At 33.8% G+C, this 16,370-nt stretch overlaps 1 protein-coding gene across 1 annotated transcript; it reads right to left on the reverse strand.

Annotated features, from left to right (window-relative positions):
* Nucleotides 1-104: 104 nt before the first annotated feature.
* LOC149692088 (uncharacterized) lies at nt 105-16,305 on the reverse strand. The gene is made up of 6 exons (XM_089867740.1): nt 16,165-16,305; nt 13,509-14,414; nt 11,420-11,527; nt 8,919-9,012; nt 8,575-8,656; nt 105-6,564 (listed from the first exon to the last, which is right to left on the reverse strand). Exons 2-6 carry the CDS (start codon nt 14,232-14,234, stop codon nt 5,310-5,312), a joined length of 2,265 nt encoding a protein of 754 aa, XP_089723866.1. The 5' UTR covers nt 14,235-14,414; nt 16,165-16,305; the 3' UTR covers nt 105-5,309.
* Nucleotides 16,306-16,370: the final 65 nt, after the last annotated feature.

The raw sequence follows: 16,370 nt of genomic DNA on the forward strand, positions 1-16,370 counted from the left end.
CAAGAACTCAAGAATCCCGCCAAATTCAAAAAGAGTTGACAACGTGATACAATAAAGCTTATTACAATCAAATGTGTAAGCGTAAGTATTAAAAAATAGTCATATTTAGCATTTTTCAAAGTTTTATTTTCTAAGCGAGTTAAAAAAAATTGCAAAAACGTTCTACCAGGGGATAATTTTCAAAAAAAAATGGTACAAATCTTTGTACATAGCGTAACGAGTAACTTCAACTACATTAATTTTTACTGTCACAACTCAAAAACTGACTAGCCTGTTAGCACTCAAGTAATTTCACAAGTTTTTAATTAAACAAAAGGTGGACAGACATTCTTTTTTAATTTAGGCTAATTTTTAATAGTATTTAAAGGAACTATAAGAGATTTCAGAGAACTTCTTTAAATTTTGCTTTCCTCGTGCCAATCCACCTTATTCCCTTTCGCCGGAAGTTAGGCTTATGTTGGGATTCGTGGGGGGAGTAACGGGAAGAAATTCGTCTATTTTCTGCTACAAAGGCCAAAAGTATGTACTGTAGCAGACGACAGACGAATTTCTTCCCGTTACTCCCTTCCACGAATCCCGAGATAAGCCTAACTTCCGGCGAAAGGGAATAAGGTGGATTACCATAAACATTATAAGCGGTTCGTCAGATATTTGGCTATTTAAATTGGATGAATAAGCGGATAGGAAACTAGCTTAACTTCCAATGAGTTCCGAGATCTCTGATAGTTACTTTAATCCCCACTTCCTTCCCTTATGGAAATAATTTTTATTTTTTTTCCAATAGTAATAATAATAATAATAAAATAATAATTAACGCAATTAGACGTCCCACAGGTTTAGGGTGGGTTTTTTAAAGTTTGAACCAAACGAATGTATAATAAAAATTTGCATATTTCTTCAATATAAAAATAGGGTAATCATTAAATTCATATTATTATCCGCGACCTAGTCATTACTGCCCATTATTCGTAGTAAAGGCCGAAAAAAAAAATTAAATTATAATTAAGTTTTCTACACATAAAGCTGTTCAAAAATCGGTTTCAATTGGCACTATGATACGAAAGCATTTTTCTTTAATAATCATTAAACTTCTTTTGAAAAACAAAACTTTCAATTTTTAAGTGAGTAAACTGACATTTACCCTCCTAAAAAAATTTTTAATTATATATAAAAAATTTAACAACATTAATTTTACTCTTTGCACAATAATGCCTGGCTAATTTTGTGTTTAAAAAAAAAAGTAAAAATTTCAAAGAAATATTTTATAATTGGGTAATAAAATCTCTTACTGGTGGATACACAAAAATATTTGTGCGAAAAACACTTATGGTAATTTTTTTTTTTCTTTTCTTTTCTTTTTTTACAAATCAACATTTTTACACGAATAAGCCAAGAAGTGATATCTAGTTTATTAGGGAGAAGGTATAAATTCGCCACATTTCCAGCTTTATCTCCAGTCTAAACGAAGGTCCGGAGTTAATCCCCGCCTCTAAATTACAACCAGCATCTCATTGGTTCTTGAAAACTCACGTCAGCGCTTCCCGCGAATGACGAAAATTACTTATTTTCCGACTGAGGAGAGGCGAAATAGCCCGGCCTTCTTTTACGCCCCCCCCCTTGTATTTTGAAAGGGGGACTGGGACTATGGCGCGCGAATACTTAGGCATCTTATGCCTTCTTCCTAATAAACTAGATATTACTTCTTGAATAAGCTATCTCATTATTAACAAAAAAATTAGGTTATAACTAGAAAACAAACCTCCAATGCTCCAATCAATCAATCAATTTCTTTCCTTCCTTCCTTTGATCATATACTTCAATCTTTTTTATTATTATTATTAAATCCATTCTAATCCTAATTAAAAAACTAAATTTTAACCTGAAAAATTGGTTAATTTATAATTATAATTATAATTATAAATACACGCTGATTTATAAGTTTTTTTGTTTGTTTAGTATTTACAAAATATATATAAAAAGACTGTAAAGAAAAACAAAAAAAAACATTGTGACGGAAAAATATAAATCTGGTAGATTTTAATTTGTATACATTAATTGATAATGTAAAAAAAAATATATGTTTATCACGAAGCAATTATGGCAAGAAAGGGTCACGTTTTAAGGTTAAACTTTCTTATATTTATATTTATAATATCAGTAGAGATTAAGCCGTTAATGTTTATTTATTTATTTATTTATTTATTTATTTATTTATGTATTTCTATTAATCTGTCTTTGCAAAATGTTTTTTCTTCAATTTTCTATTCAAATTTAAATAGAGCGATTGCATTCTATAGTACGAGAATAAACCCTTTATGGAATACGGGTTTTTATTTATTTTTATTTTTATATTACGTATTACCTGGTATATGTGTACAAACCATAAATATATTTTATTATTAATTTTATTTCAAAAATTACGGGAGGGGTTTTTTTTTGTGGAATTTTTTTATTTTCAAAAAAATAAAGAAACTGTCATGGATTATCACAACCTACAGTTTCAAATCAAGCCAATTTCTATTGGCTATTTTAATTTTTTTTTCGAATTTATATCTTCTAAAATGTGTGGTGATTTAAATTATAATTTATTTATTTTTTTGCGTAAAACTTAATGATTCTAAAAGGGGGATAAAAAACGACTAAGCTCATTAAGGAGTTATTGTTAATAAACACCCAAGCTCATTATAATGTTGAATATCATTATGCCGTGTGCTTTAAAGGGACTGTAAAGAGGTCGGCGGACCGTTAAAATTTTTGTTTTTCAAAAAATCTCACCCGGCCCATCCTCCCCTCTCTTGTGATTGGTTGAGTGCCGCCCTGCTTCGGCGTTTCCCCAGTACTGACCCGCGAGAGTCCCAGACCCCCGCTGCGTTTGCTAGAAGGAAAGACTTTCGTTTTGCTCACCCCCGGGGATTGTGACGTCAATAACGACGTTTTCAAAAAAAAAATTCCAACGGTCCGCCGACTTCTTTAGAGACCCTTTAATGCCTGGGATTTATTTAATTTCATAGTACGGTAGTGTCAGCCAAAAGAAAAGATAAATAAAAATTTATGTTGGCGTATGTTTTTAATTCCCACCTTTAATTAAGGATTTTATGATCGGAAGTTCACGTGAACAATTATTATTATTTTTAAGGCGTTACATGAACTTTAAAGTATAAGTGACGCAATTAGTAAAAAAAAATTATAAAATATTTGAATAATTACAATTATTTGCGTGTATACTATATACTTCCAGCTAAACTTCAGAGCTGATAACATTAAGTTAATCTTACACTAGCTAATTTAACAATAAAATTGGGTAAATTCTCTAATTACAATATATTTTTATAATTAAATAATTAAACCGCATTAATAAGTAATTGCGTCACTTATACTTTGATGAAAAACTTATAGTTAATTTTCTAATATAGCAATTTTAAAACTGGGAGTTAATTTATTATAACAAGCCCTTCTCCTAGTTATAAAACCGTTAATTTCTTTTTTTTTGTGTGTGTGTGTGTGTGTAATTACGATATCAACTTCAATAAATTGTACATTTTTTTAAAGATAAATTTGCATAATTAATATTAATTAATTAATTACGTCTGGGCTCAATGGAATATTTTTTTTTTTTTTTCAAAATGAATAACTAATTTATAATAGTATTTAAGCTAGTAAGTAGTCATACCTAGATTCTATATAAATTTTAATGTAATTTTAAGGTTTTCTTTTTTTTAAATTTTCATAAAAGCTAATTAATTAATTAATTATTTATTTAAACAAGCCAGGAACTTATTTTTTCTCTCTCTCTCTCTCTTTCTCTCACACAGCAATCAATCATTCTCCCTAAAAATTGGTTATAATGCCTAAGGAAAAACCTTTTACAATTAATAAGTAATATCATAATTGATAATATTTAAATATGGAATGTTCAATCATTTCTCGGGTGAAAAATTCTTCAAAAAGCATCACTGGCTCGACGCACCAAACCATTATGGAGAACTCTGTACCTTTTAGTACGGAATTAAAGACAAATGCCCCATATAACACCAACCGCGAATCATACACGTCAAATTGATTATGTTTAGTCAGTAGAAGTAGTATATGTACTAAAAACGTTTTGATTCTCGTAATAATTAACTAAATAATTAATATAACTAAAAATTTTAATATACAAGCTGCCCTTACATAAATTCATTGGTTTGTTGTATTTTTTTACCCTAGTTAACTAAAACCAAAAGTACACGAATATAAAAACAAAAAAGTACACTTCGTAAATTGAAACTTGCTCGTGCGCGCCGTTTCGACAGAATAGTGTCGACCCCCCTCTGCGCTGCGTGGGATTACGTTCCCGACCGTCACGGTCGCATAGGGAACAGGCTCATAAAGAAGCGGATGCCTGCTAGCTCTAGTACCAAAAATACACGTTTGGAACGCCAGTATCATGTACTAACTACTTTCTATCAACCTATGACGTCAAGAAGCTCAGCTCTTAACCGATTGGTTAATTTGTGTAGGGGATTGAATGGAGGGGGGTAATTTGCTTCTCAGTTTACCAAAGGCAGGGAATTGCTAATGAAGTGTACTTTTTGTTTTTATATCTATACACTTTTGCAAAAACTATTAAAAATGGAATGTAATTTTTGTTTCATTTCAAAAACAAAAATATAAAAATTATAAAATTAAATTGATGGGCATCGCACGGATACGCATTATCATTTTAAAAACAAATCGCAAAAAGAAATTAATTTCTATCTGGATAACAAAAAAAATTGAATGAAAAACTCGCATCAATATTGCACTGGCTATACCAATCAAAAGAAAGGGATCATATTTCTCTCAAAAAATTTTAAAAATACCAGTAGAAAAAAAATAATTAAAATTTGTTACAATATATTTAAGTGATTAACTCGTTCTTAATTGCCTGTTTACAAAAATTCATAGCTCAGGCACTTGAGTTAACCCTCTCAAGTCTATATTAATTAACTTATTAAGTTACCGGTACCAGACCAGAAACTGAATAACTTACTTCAAAACGTACGTGTATAGTGTAGGATGTTTAACATTTAAAAATTAATTTTAATTGCGTGTACTATGGCGATGGCGGATAGAGTACTTTGGCAAAATTAAGTTCCATTATGTTTATTATAAAAGAACTTGAGAGGGTTCGTATAATTATTGTTAAAAATAAAACTACTATAGAGGTACGTTAGATACCGCAAAAAACAAAAAAAAAATTAGATTTAAAAAATGGAAAAAAGGTACAAATATAGCACAATTATCAGGTAAATAATGAAACAATAGGTTACATAACAATATCGTTTAGCTTACTTCCATTGAGGGACTGGTATCCTGGAAATGCTTCCCGTCGGGCTCTCTCTACTCAGTCGATTCTTTTGCGAGCTGGAAGTCGTTCCATTTGATTTGGAGACGCCATTTTCAGGGCTGACTGACGTCTCTCTACCATTGACGCCATTTTGGTTTCCGTACGTTCCATTATGGTTCTCGAAGGAATAGTCTTCTTGTTGGTTTTCGTATTTACTTTCGCACTTATCAATGAGTTGCTTGATGTTTCTCAAAAGTTCCGTGGAATTTTTCTCATCAGCATCAAAGTCCGAGACTTGTAAGCCAGCGTTGCTTGGACGGCCAGTTGGCGTTTTTGGTGTACCAGTAACTCTGCCAATTTTGGAAGAGTTTAAAGATGACTGTTGCGAAGCCAGTGGTGACTGTTTCATAGAACGGCTGTTTGATCCAGTCCATTCAGGGTGTATAGGTGGTCTTTGACCTTTGTTATGAAATGACCATGTCTTGTTCACCGCGTCATTCTTCCTCCTAAGTTCCGGTGACTTCTTTGTCATTCTAAAGGAATACTGTCCCGGTCTCGTCCTGAGAAACTGATTAGATTCTTCGTGCTGACTATTTCTTCTAGAAGGGCTTTTATGCGTTGCGGAGAGTGCTGCCAAGCTGCATTGTTCCATAGAAGTACTTCTAGGAGTTCCGTGAACGGGAGAGCTGCTACTAGAACGACTCCTCATCCAACGGTCATCCGCTCCTAAGTAGTACTTGGTTCTGAAAAGATCTTCCGTGCTTTGAGATTTAGGAGATTTTTGAAGGGGTGGTTCCAAGCAAGGTATTTTGGACTTTGAAGCGCTTTTTTGCAAAGGGATTTTATTGGGACAAGATGGCAAGAGAGGCGATTTACGTAGCGATTCTCTGCGATCGGGAGATCCGAACGTTTGGTCAGAGCCGCAACTAGGATCGGAATTCTCCTTCCTCACTCCTTTGGGCGTCGGAAGCTTTCTGGACATTGAGTTTGGAGACAAGTACGCGTTTTCTTCTTGCGTCAAGTAATTGGACGCGTTGTCAAATGACTTGGAGCGTGGTTTCCTGGCACTAGCAAACTGATACGCGTTGTAATTGTGAGAGGTAAAGTCATGAGATTTTCTTCCAGGATGCATGGCGTACTCCATATTGGAACCGTTTCTGAAGCCGCCATCTTCACTCGTTTCAACAGCGTGCTCCATGGCAAAATTGGTTACATTGGTTGAAGGACTTCGATACGAAGGCTCATTTTGCGTTGGTCTGTAGTAATACCGAGTAAATAATCACGGAACCACAAAAAACATTAGACATTGTAAATATCTTAAAAACAATTTTATCATTTTTATATATACAGGGTGTTTGTGAAAGGTCCATCAATAATGAAAGGGCGTATTTATTGGGCCATTTTGAGTCGAAAATGTTCTATGACATTTTTCCGTTCGGGCCACTGTTTTCAAGTTATGATTGGAGTAATTTACGGATGACCCCTTAAATTTAATTAAGAAATTGAAAGACAGCGCTAATTTAATGAAGGGGTCATCCCTAAAATATTCAAATCATAACTCGAAAACCGTGGCTCGGACGGCAAAATGTCATAGAACATTTTCGACTCAAAATGGCCCAATAAATACGCCCTTTCATTATTGATGGACTTTTCACAAACACCCTGTATATATATATATATATATATATATATATATATATATATATATATATATATATATATATATATATATATATATATATATATATATATATATATATATATATATATTAATACAGGTCAATCAAATTAATTTAAAAGGGTTCCAGAAGTCTCTATCCAAAGGTAAAATTATTCTATACGCCCACGAAGGCGATAGAGCAATTGCGGTTGATTGCCTGCAGGGGGTACGTAAGGCTGTAGACAAATTATGGAAGGAACCCTTTAATATTTAATATGGCAAAATAATTTTATCCTGTCAAAAAATATTCGTAATGAATCTCAATTGAACGCGTACGTCAAAATTTGACGATGTCATGACTTTCTAAGAAAGATTTGATAAAAATTTAACCACACCGCGTTCTATATAGGTTTGAAATTTAAATTCGCGCTGCAAAAACGTGCATTAAAAAACAACAAAATCTTAAACAATCAAACTGGTTTCTCAAGTGAAAATGACAAGGTCAGACTCGAGATAAAAGTAAACTACGATCCGGGCAAAAAGGATATGCCGTTCTAACTAATATTGACAAAGGCAGCTAGCTTGTCCATGTAGAAAAACGTTGTAATTACAATGCCAAGATATGTATGTACACGAGGAAGAGAAAAAAAAGAATTCTATGGCTGAATAGTAGAAAACACCCCCTTACACGTACATATTTTATAATTATAAGCGATGGGAGTGGTTTCAAACGAGCTTTAAAAGAAAGAAACTGAAAACCTTCGGGCTATTTATTTTACTTTCCAAAAAAACCTTTTAAAGTCAAATAAAAGATTTTAATTAAGATAAAACTGTGAGATATGATTACGGAAAAAACCTCTTTGAAAGTCATTAATAACGATACTCAATACCTACATTCAAAATATCTTGAAAAACAAGCCCAAACTTTAGAATTTATTACTTTTTCAATAAATATCGACATAACTGGTCTCGTTTTAACTCTCTCAATAAATTCTTACTAAACACACAATAGAGCTTCCTTAAAACTTTCACTATTCTTGTTTACACTTAAACCGGCACTCATAAACAACCTGGGCACGATCATATATAAATAATAGAGATATCTCAATTGGCTCAGTAGTATGTCACACCACGTACGGTTCTTCTGGCAACCATGTTGGTAATTTTCAGCTTTCCTTCCGCATCATCTCAATTTTTCCTCCCCCCCCCCTCATTCCCGCTTCCGTAGCCAAACACGGTTATTCATTCGTTCTTAGTTCTCATTTGGGTTCTCATAGGAATGCATACAGCGTACATAGATGCAGGCGAGATAGAATATCCGCGAGGTAAGATTATTCATACATAATGGTAAGTCTATCTCTTCCCACAAACTCCCCCTAGATCAATACGTTAAGAAAATGCCTACACAATGATTCCAAGTAGCTGTATGCATTCCTCGTTCAGAACATAACATAAATCACTTCATCAAAAACCCCTTTACACGCGCAAAACCTGTACACTTCAAATTCTTAAATACCAAACACATCTTTGACAATTGAAAGAACTCGTCAAGAGAAAAGAATGTAAGAAATAAAGAAATACGAGTTATAACAAATTCAACTCTAACCTGTTATAAGTGACCTGCATACTCGGAGAGCCTCCTTTACCGACTGACATATTCAGCCTCGCGGAAGTCGAAAAGCGATGCCCTAAACATGAAAAGAAGAAATATGTTTAACCACAGATATTTTATTGACATTTTATCAATCACCCCGCGCCAGCACGCCCGCCTAAGGGAAAATATTTAACCCCTCTTCACAAGTTGAAAGTACTAAGTTACCTGCTAGTACTAACCAACTCTTTTACAATTTAACAACCATGGAAGTGTTAGTGGGTCAAATCACCCCAGTATAAGGGAGAAAGACTTTCTTTTGTTCGAATTGCGAATCAAATCTTAAAAGAAATTCTTACCGGCTCTGCATCGGCATGGGTCATGCTTGTCAAGGTAATGCTCCAATGTATCCCAACCTCCTCCAACACGCACCATAACGTGGTTTCTCAAGATCTTTAGTATAAAAGAAAATGCCGTGGCGTAAAATAAATCAACCTGATTTTAAGGGAAAGTGAAAATTAAATTTCACTTTTAGCTTCTCTAACTGTCAAGTGTCAAACACCGCAAAAAATGACGAGTTTATAAAGAACTACCAAGATTCAGTAAAACATAATTTTGGGAGAGTAGATTTTTAGCACGAGATAATAACAAAGTAAACCTTAATTAGTCACAGCTTATGAAACAATCACCAAGAAGCACAGCCACCATATTACAAGATGGCCATGGATTAGAAACGTTTATTTAATGATAATTTAGTACTTAATAACAAATATTCCGTCAATGAAAATAGATGGAATGCAGGGCGTTGCGAGATTCTGAATCAATTTTTAATAATTTTAAAATAATTTCTAGGCCTAGATATTTCCTGAATAAATTAATTAAAGAACAACCTTCACTATCACATTAAGTAGGTAAATATTACAAAATTAACAATTAAAAACGGCGAGCATTTTTATTTTATTTTCCCCTTAGCATAAATTAATCGAAATTGAAATTTCTCTTATTTGTTTTCGGATAAAAGTCAGTATTTTGACAAAAGTAAACTCCCTTCTTGGGTATACAAAGAAAGAATTTATGAAAGTAAGTGAGAAAATAAAAAAAACTAGTTTTCATTCAATATAAAAGCGAAACCAGTTCCTTTTTTTCTTTTGGTATTTTTTTTTTAAATATAAATGGATGAGTTTTTCAAGATGAAAACACTTTCTAGAGATTCGTTTCTTTGCTTAAATACACACATATAAATCTTGGCTTCCTATATCCTATTTTAGTCAAGATTTAAAGGCTCAAATTAGAAGGTTATAGGGCTATAAAAACCAGTAGATATACGGTCTATGCACGCGTGAAACCAAATAAGGTAAGACTAATCGGGTTTTGGGGATAAATTTTTTCAATCCACCCCCATTTTTTGCCGTAAACTTTATTTTCTTTTTACACCGTATTTTTCAAAGTCCAACGCGAGGGGTTAAAAACTTTATAATAAAATAAATACGGCAAATTATGCAGTTGTCGGATTAATATTCGAATTTCAAGAAAACTTAATACGTATACTTCTTCAAAGAAGCATAAGTTAATATGTCCCATAAGTTTGTCACAGGTTACTCATTTAGTGAGAGCTTGTCTTGAAGTGACGTAGGTCATAGATTCTGGTAAAGCGACGCCTGGTGACTCAGGCGCTGCCAAAGGATTAGTACAGACTTAATGGAAAGATGGACTGAAAAACCGACTGTAGTCAACTCTCGCGTCGTTCTCGAACTAGCTATTAAGTCTCTAGTATAGGTAGTGTCAAACTTATGGAACATCACTTATGAAAGTACTGATAAAAATAATTTCTGCGTAGCATTGAAATTCTTAGTTATACACCAGTTATATTCTTACAAATTGACGTTAGATGAGTTATAATTATCCATATCCTATTTGGTAATTTGCCAAAAAAACAAAATTTAGGCATAGACCTCGCGTATAAAATTTTTGCATTAATCTTTGCCAAAAACGTTTTCAAATTTCCTGACTAGGCCTACTTCCTGCGATTATTTCTACCACAGGCCAAAAGGTGCCGATGTTAACGGCATATTTACAAACCCATTATATTAATAAATCACCTCTTTAGGTTAGGTTTTGAAACAGATAAAAGACTTAACCTTTAACCCCATAGAAATAAAAGACAAAATTTCCTTATATTTCCCTAAAGTTTATTCTAATTTTTAAAGCTCCCTCCCTTTCCCAGGCTTTCTGTGACCTGTGTCAACCCTATTTCATTTTAATAACTTCACCTATCCTTAAAAATAACTTAAACCAGGGATAGATTTAATTTTAGAAGTAGGAATGAAGAACAGAGTAATCTGGGCGCGCGTCGAAGTCCCGGCCCCCCTTCCACGGGACGGAGGGGTATGAAAGAAGAGGCGGGTCATAGCGACAGAGGTAAAGGTATTTTTCACCTCTCTCGTCAGCAACGTCATCAAAACGTAGTTTAAGTCAGCCAATAAGATAATTTTAACTTTTCGTTGCGTGTTAGAGGGAGAGTACGCTCTATACAGGGTGGTCTATGAGTCGGACTGAAGTAAATACTAACCGTTCTCCATTCCTACTTCTAAAATTAAATCTATCACTGCTTAAACTTGTAAATTAAACTTTCGGCGCTGAAAGGAATGACATTTGAAATGTTTTGAATTTGAACTAGCACGGGGACTTTGAATAAGGAGGTAGTGAACTTTGGTGTACGTTTTTAAGATTAAATTTATGACTAATCGGTATGCACTAGGAGTTAATTCAAAACAGCACAAACAGATAAATTTTATCATTTAAGAGAGAAAAAGAAAGGTGGTGTTGGTAGAAAAAAAAACAGAAAAGCTTGGCAACTTACCCGAACAAAAATCAAAACCTTCGTATCCCCAATACGGTATTTTCCATCGGCAACTTTTATCATTGGAAACTGCGAGGGGCAGGTGCATCCATTCAAAAGATTAACGACCTACATGTTTCAAAAGACAGATAGATATACGTTAGTAAATACGCCAGAAATATAATATTCTAGATACATTAGTCTAATCAATCGATAATAAAACACTTGAAAATTTAATAAATATAATAATAAAAAGACCCTGACATTATTTATTCCAAGAATTAATCATTCGAGAAATTCAAGAAGCACTTTGGAAGTTTCCTGAGATATAACACCTTTTTAAGCTGATGCTGATAATAAATTATCGATGCAGTATTAAGTTCCTTGTGTAAAATTGAATAATAAGTCAAAACAATTAATTCTTTTCATAAAAAGCCTTTAGGATTTCTTTAGACACCTCAAACCAGTCTGTTTATAATACGTTTTAAGGTGACATATTTAAATAATTGTATTTTATACCTTTGCACGCAATATTCGGAGAAAACAATTCCATGCAAGGTTCATACTCAATTATTATTATACCTTTCAAAAAGGGTTTCCTTGATATTTCAAAATTGGATTTGATCTTTCAAAAAAATCAAATTCGAATTATTGGCTAACGGGATAAATTTTGTTTTTCGATCTTTTAAAACTTCGATGGTGGGTGTAAATGTTCTCTTATTATTTGTGTGGTTTCCTGTTTTTCCCAAAAAATCTTCCTGATACCGGGATCTTTTCCAAGGTTTTCCCAATAAATTTATTGGTTTTTGCAATATCAATTCATATTAATTTTTGTTTTTTCGATTGAAAACGTGTATGTAAGTAATATAGTGTAAGTGTCCCCTAGTTTCCTGTTTATTGGCGAAATTCATCTGATATTTTTATAACAGGGCATGAAAGGGTTAATTTGAGCAATATATAAAGGTGCTAACCTTGACTTTGCAGTGAAAAATCACAAAAATAAACAATCCTTAGCGCAGAATTACATAAAAAACCTCGAGTATCATGACTGTTACGTTATCTGTATTTTGAATAAATTTGTTTAATTTGTTCGTTCAGAGCAAAAACTACGAGTGAAAATGGGGAATACCTTGGAATTACTAAACAGCATACAATATGTCATCATCATTCTTTAACCCCCCTCCTCCCCTTTTTCAAATTACTTCCGAAATTACGACGATTAAAAAGGGTCAAAATTGTGTTTCAATGATAATATTTGTCCTTGGATGTCCTTAACTGTTTAACTGGCTTTTTTTATCAGTAACAAAAACTTTATTCAATAAAGTCCCCAATAAAGTGTTTATTACCCATCAATAAAAATGTGTCACTGTCGGAATAAAGATATTACAGAATCCAGATGCAATTCATTAAAAATTATCAAATTGAATTTATAACCGCGAAGATAAGGCAATGAGAAAGCATATTGCCCTGTGCGATAAAAAACCGTTTCAAATCGGTTTTTATAGAGCTACGTAGATATAAAAGAAAAACCACAAGCTTATGTCTACTGAAAGATATTAATTTGGGTATAAAATGATGAATATTAGATGCCCAATCATTTTGTTTCATGTACCGCAAATTTATTTAGTTCATAAAAATAATTTGCGAGCATTACATGCAGGGACACAAACTTCAAGGGGCAAGCCTCCATACTGGATAATTTCCCACACGCCAGGACACACTACTAGAGGCATGACCGAGTTGGCTAGCCTATCACATGTAGAGTGAGCCTGGGTTGCCTCTAGTGCTGTATCGTGGCATGAAGGAAATTATACAACATGTAGGCGTGCCCCTGGTAGTTTGTTTCACTGCATGTAATATTCGTAAAGCGCTATCTCAGAACCTTAGTGTGACGTCACCCATGCTATTTGCCTATAGAACCAAAGCGGTACCAAACATGGCCACTAGCTGCTAAACCTAATCCCATGGCGTTTTACCTAGGAACTGACGTCACAACTGAGCTAAACCTATTCTTGTACCGATATGCAATATCTCAAATTCTCTCTGCTCAACACCATACAATGTTAACTCAAACCCCTGAAAGATACCTCCATAAACAAAAGCATATTACCCTTTCGTGCAATCCCATTAGTTGTGCCATCCTCTGTTCTTGCGTTTGATAAGATCTTGTCATGACGGCTTCCCTGGCATAATCACTATCCACGTGACCTTCTCCTTCAGTATCTTCTTCTTCTTCAATTTCCGCGTCAATTTCTTGTTCCATTTGTACCAGAACGGGAGCCGGCATCCCGTACCGGGCTCCAATCCTGGCCACTTCCAACAAACACAAAATAAAGCTGCGTTCGTTCTTTCTCATCACCAAGTCATCCGTTTCAAAGAGTAGACATTCTTTTATGTTAATAGCTCGACACCACGTGATGAAATTTGAAATATTATCCCGCGCTTTAAAGGTGCCTGGTTGTACATCCATCTTGTACACAACTTCCCTATCGGGAATGGGTATATTCAGTTTCCTAGTTTGTTTTAATTCTTGAGCCAATCGTATCACGTTATTCGCGTACTGACACACAATGACGCCCGTTTCTAATTTCTCGAAAAAATTATCGACTGTGATATTTTGATTGTACAAATTATTTAACCATTCGGCCAAATCTTCTTTCATAGCGTACAGATATTCCTCGCTAGTTTTAAACGGTCGAAATGGACGCGGTTCCATTCTCATGACGTGAAAATCCTCTACGTTACCACCCGAAGAATCAACTTCTTCTTCGTCAACATTATCATTGCCGTTATAACCATCCTGAGATTTTGGTCTCATTTTTGCCGGACTCGCCATTTTTGTTAATATTTTAAATTATAATATAACTTTGAGTCTAAATATTATTATTTTTTATGTAACTAGTGTAATATATCACAACCGAATTTTTCACTGCGAGTGTTTAAATTATATTTTTTTCATTTCAATCTCATTGTGGTATAAATATAACTGATCTACAACGAAGTAGATCCCATTAACCTGAAAACATTTATATTAATGTTAAGAATTATAAACGAGAAATTAAATTAAAATTAATTAATACACTAGAATGGCCAGGGTGTTGAGGAATTAAACGCTTAATTCTTTATGGGTTTTTATAAACATTTTTTCAAGTTCAATTCTACGCGGTTATTAATCTTGCTTGAATGCTCTCGGAATAACGTAATAATAACGAAAAAGAACGAACAGTCGAACACACCTTAATAAATGTAAAGAAGCCACCGTATAATTTCAAAGTGTTTTAAACACCGTGTGTGTGTGTGTGAAATCATTGGTCCGTTACGTTACATAAAAGGGGAGAAATTATTCTCTTAAAGACTACGCGGTTCGATTCATGTCAAACATCTTGTTAACGCGAATCGAGTGAATTATAAAACTGGGTCTAGGCCTTGCCAAGTCTAGGGAATTAGAAAAAAAAAAAAAAGGCTTGCTAGGTAAGAAAGACTAGAGGAGAAAGCACTTCTTGTAGCTCGAGGCTATAATAACTGTTAAAAGGCACCAGTTAAACTGGTGTTCTGCAGGGTAAATCCGACCTAGTTTGGCCCCGAGTATTCTCACCTAATAAGGCACTCCCGCGAATTATATTAAAAGTTCTCACCAGTTTTATACTTCAGACTTAAAAAATAAAAATTGAAGATAACTTAAAAATAGGCGAGGCGAACTATAGATTTTCTCACATCTTCACTTAGTATACCGTAACACTAGCCCAAATATTTCCACAACAAAAGATACATTACATCGCAGAAGAAAAAAAAATTGCTTTCCCTACTTAACTTTACTTTCAAAAGAGGTCTTAAAATATTATATTTTTTTTTTCATATTTTATCGAAAGGAAACTCCTGGGCCTAAGGGCTGGACTAGTCAAGACTATATCCAATGAGAAGATTAAGTACTAGACAGGAAACTTTTAAAGCAAAATTTCTCACAGTGCTCGAAAAACATGGAAATATTATCTAACGCGTGTCATGAGCCCACAAATAAAAAATAAAAAATATAAATTTTACACTAAAAGCTAAGTCTATCCTTCTACGAACGAGTTACGAAATTACCAGCTAGCCTAGAGCGATAGGGATTTAAAACAAGCGCTTTCAAAAAGGTAAGGTCTATGACCAAAAACCTACACGTATTTGATAATGTAGAAGTATCGAGTTGGTTTGAAATTAATTTGATACGCGCTGACATAAAATATTGGAAATTAGTCTCGAAAACTTAAGCGATAAAAATTGAATAATATTTAAAAAAAATCAAAGGCAATGTAGACTAAGAATATTGACAAGTTAATAGCATTGCCTGCGGGCTAAAGAAACATCAATAACTGGGTTTGACATATCATGACTAACCACACGCTCTTTTTGTTAGTTTTCTACCTCTTTTATTTAATAATTTTTGCGATTATAAAAATTAATGTAGTCCTAATTTATATTAAAGTAATGATTAGAGTGTAAAGCAGAAGCATCAGCCCGGGGAAAATCCTTGAAAAACTAATTATTATACAAGAAAGTGTAATTCTTTCCGATAGAAAAGGCTCCAGGTAAAATTAGGGAGTAGTGTAGTACCGACGTAGCGGTAAGCCTCGGCTTATTGAACTGTCTCACCTGATGGAAGCCGAAACTACGTCTTTAGCTCAGTTATTATTAAAAACTCTTTTGTCATAAGCTAATATCGTGTATTGCGGGTTTAATTTTCAACTAAATACGCGCGAATTAAATTTATTGTAAAAAATACTTACTTTTTATCGCGCATATGACGGATGAATCACTCGTTCAGCCGCTTCGGCGCAAAGAGAGCGTCTCTCTGACTCGGCGGCTCTCGCCTTACTGCTGCTGACTGAAAAGTGAAAATTCAGCGGAGCCCCCTACCCCGCGAATTTTTGACCACAGAAGGTATGGAAAAAGAAAATGGTTAAGAACATTGAGAAAGAAAATGATGAGAGTT

This window comes from Phalangium opilio, unplaced genomic scaffold (genome assembly GCF_054372755.1).
Source record: "Phalangium opilio isolate 3A_F unplaced genomic scaffold, DU_Popi_V2 ptg000024l_1, whole genome shotgun sequence".
NCBI classification, from domain to species: Eukaryota; Metazoa; Arthropoda; class Arachnida; order Opiliones; family Phalangiidae; genus Phalangium; species Phalangium opilio.

Coding starts and splice junctions, on each gene's coding strand:
- LOC149692088 (XM_089867740.1), bottom strand. CDS start 14,234: ATGGCGAGTCCGGCAAAAATGAGACCAAAATCTCAGGATGGTTATAAC. Junction 11,528..13,508: donor TAATGGGATTGCACGAAAGG/GTAATATGCTTT, acceptor TGAAACATGTAG/GTCGTTAATCTTTTGAATGG. Junction 8,657..8,918: donor CCCATGCCGATGCAGAGCCG/GTAAGAATTTCT, acceptor TTTCATGTTTAG/GGCATCGCTTTTCGACTTCC.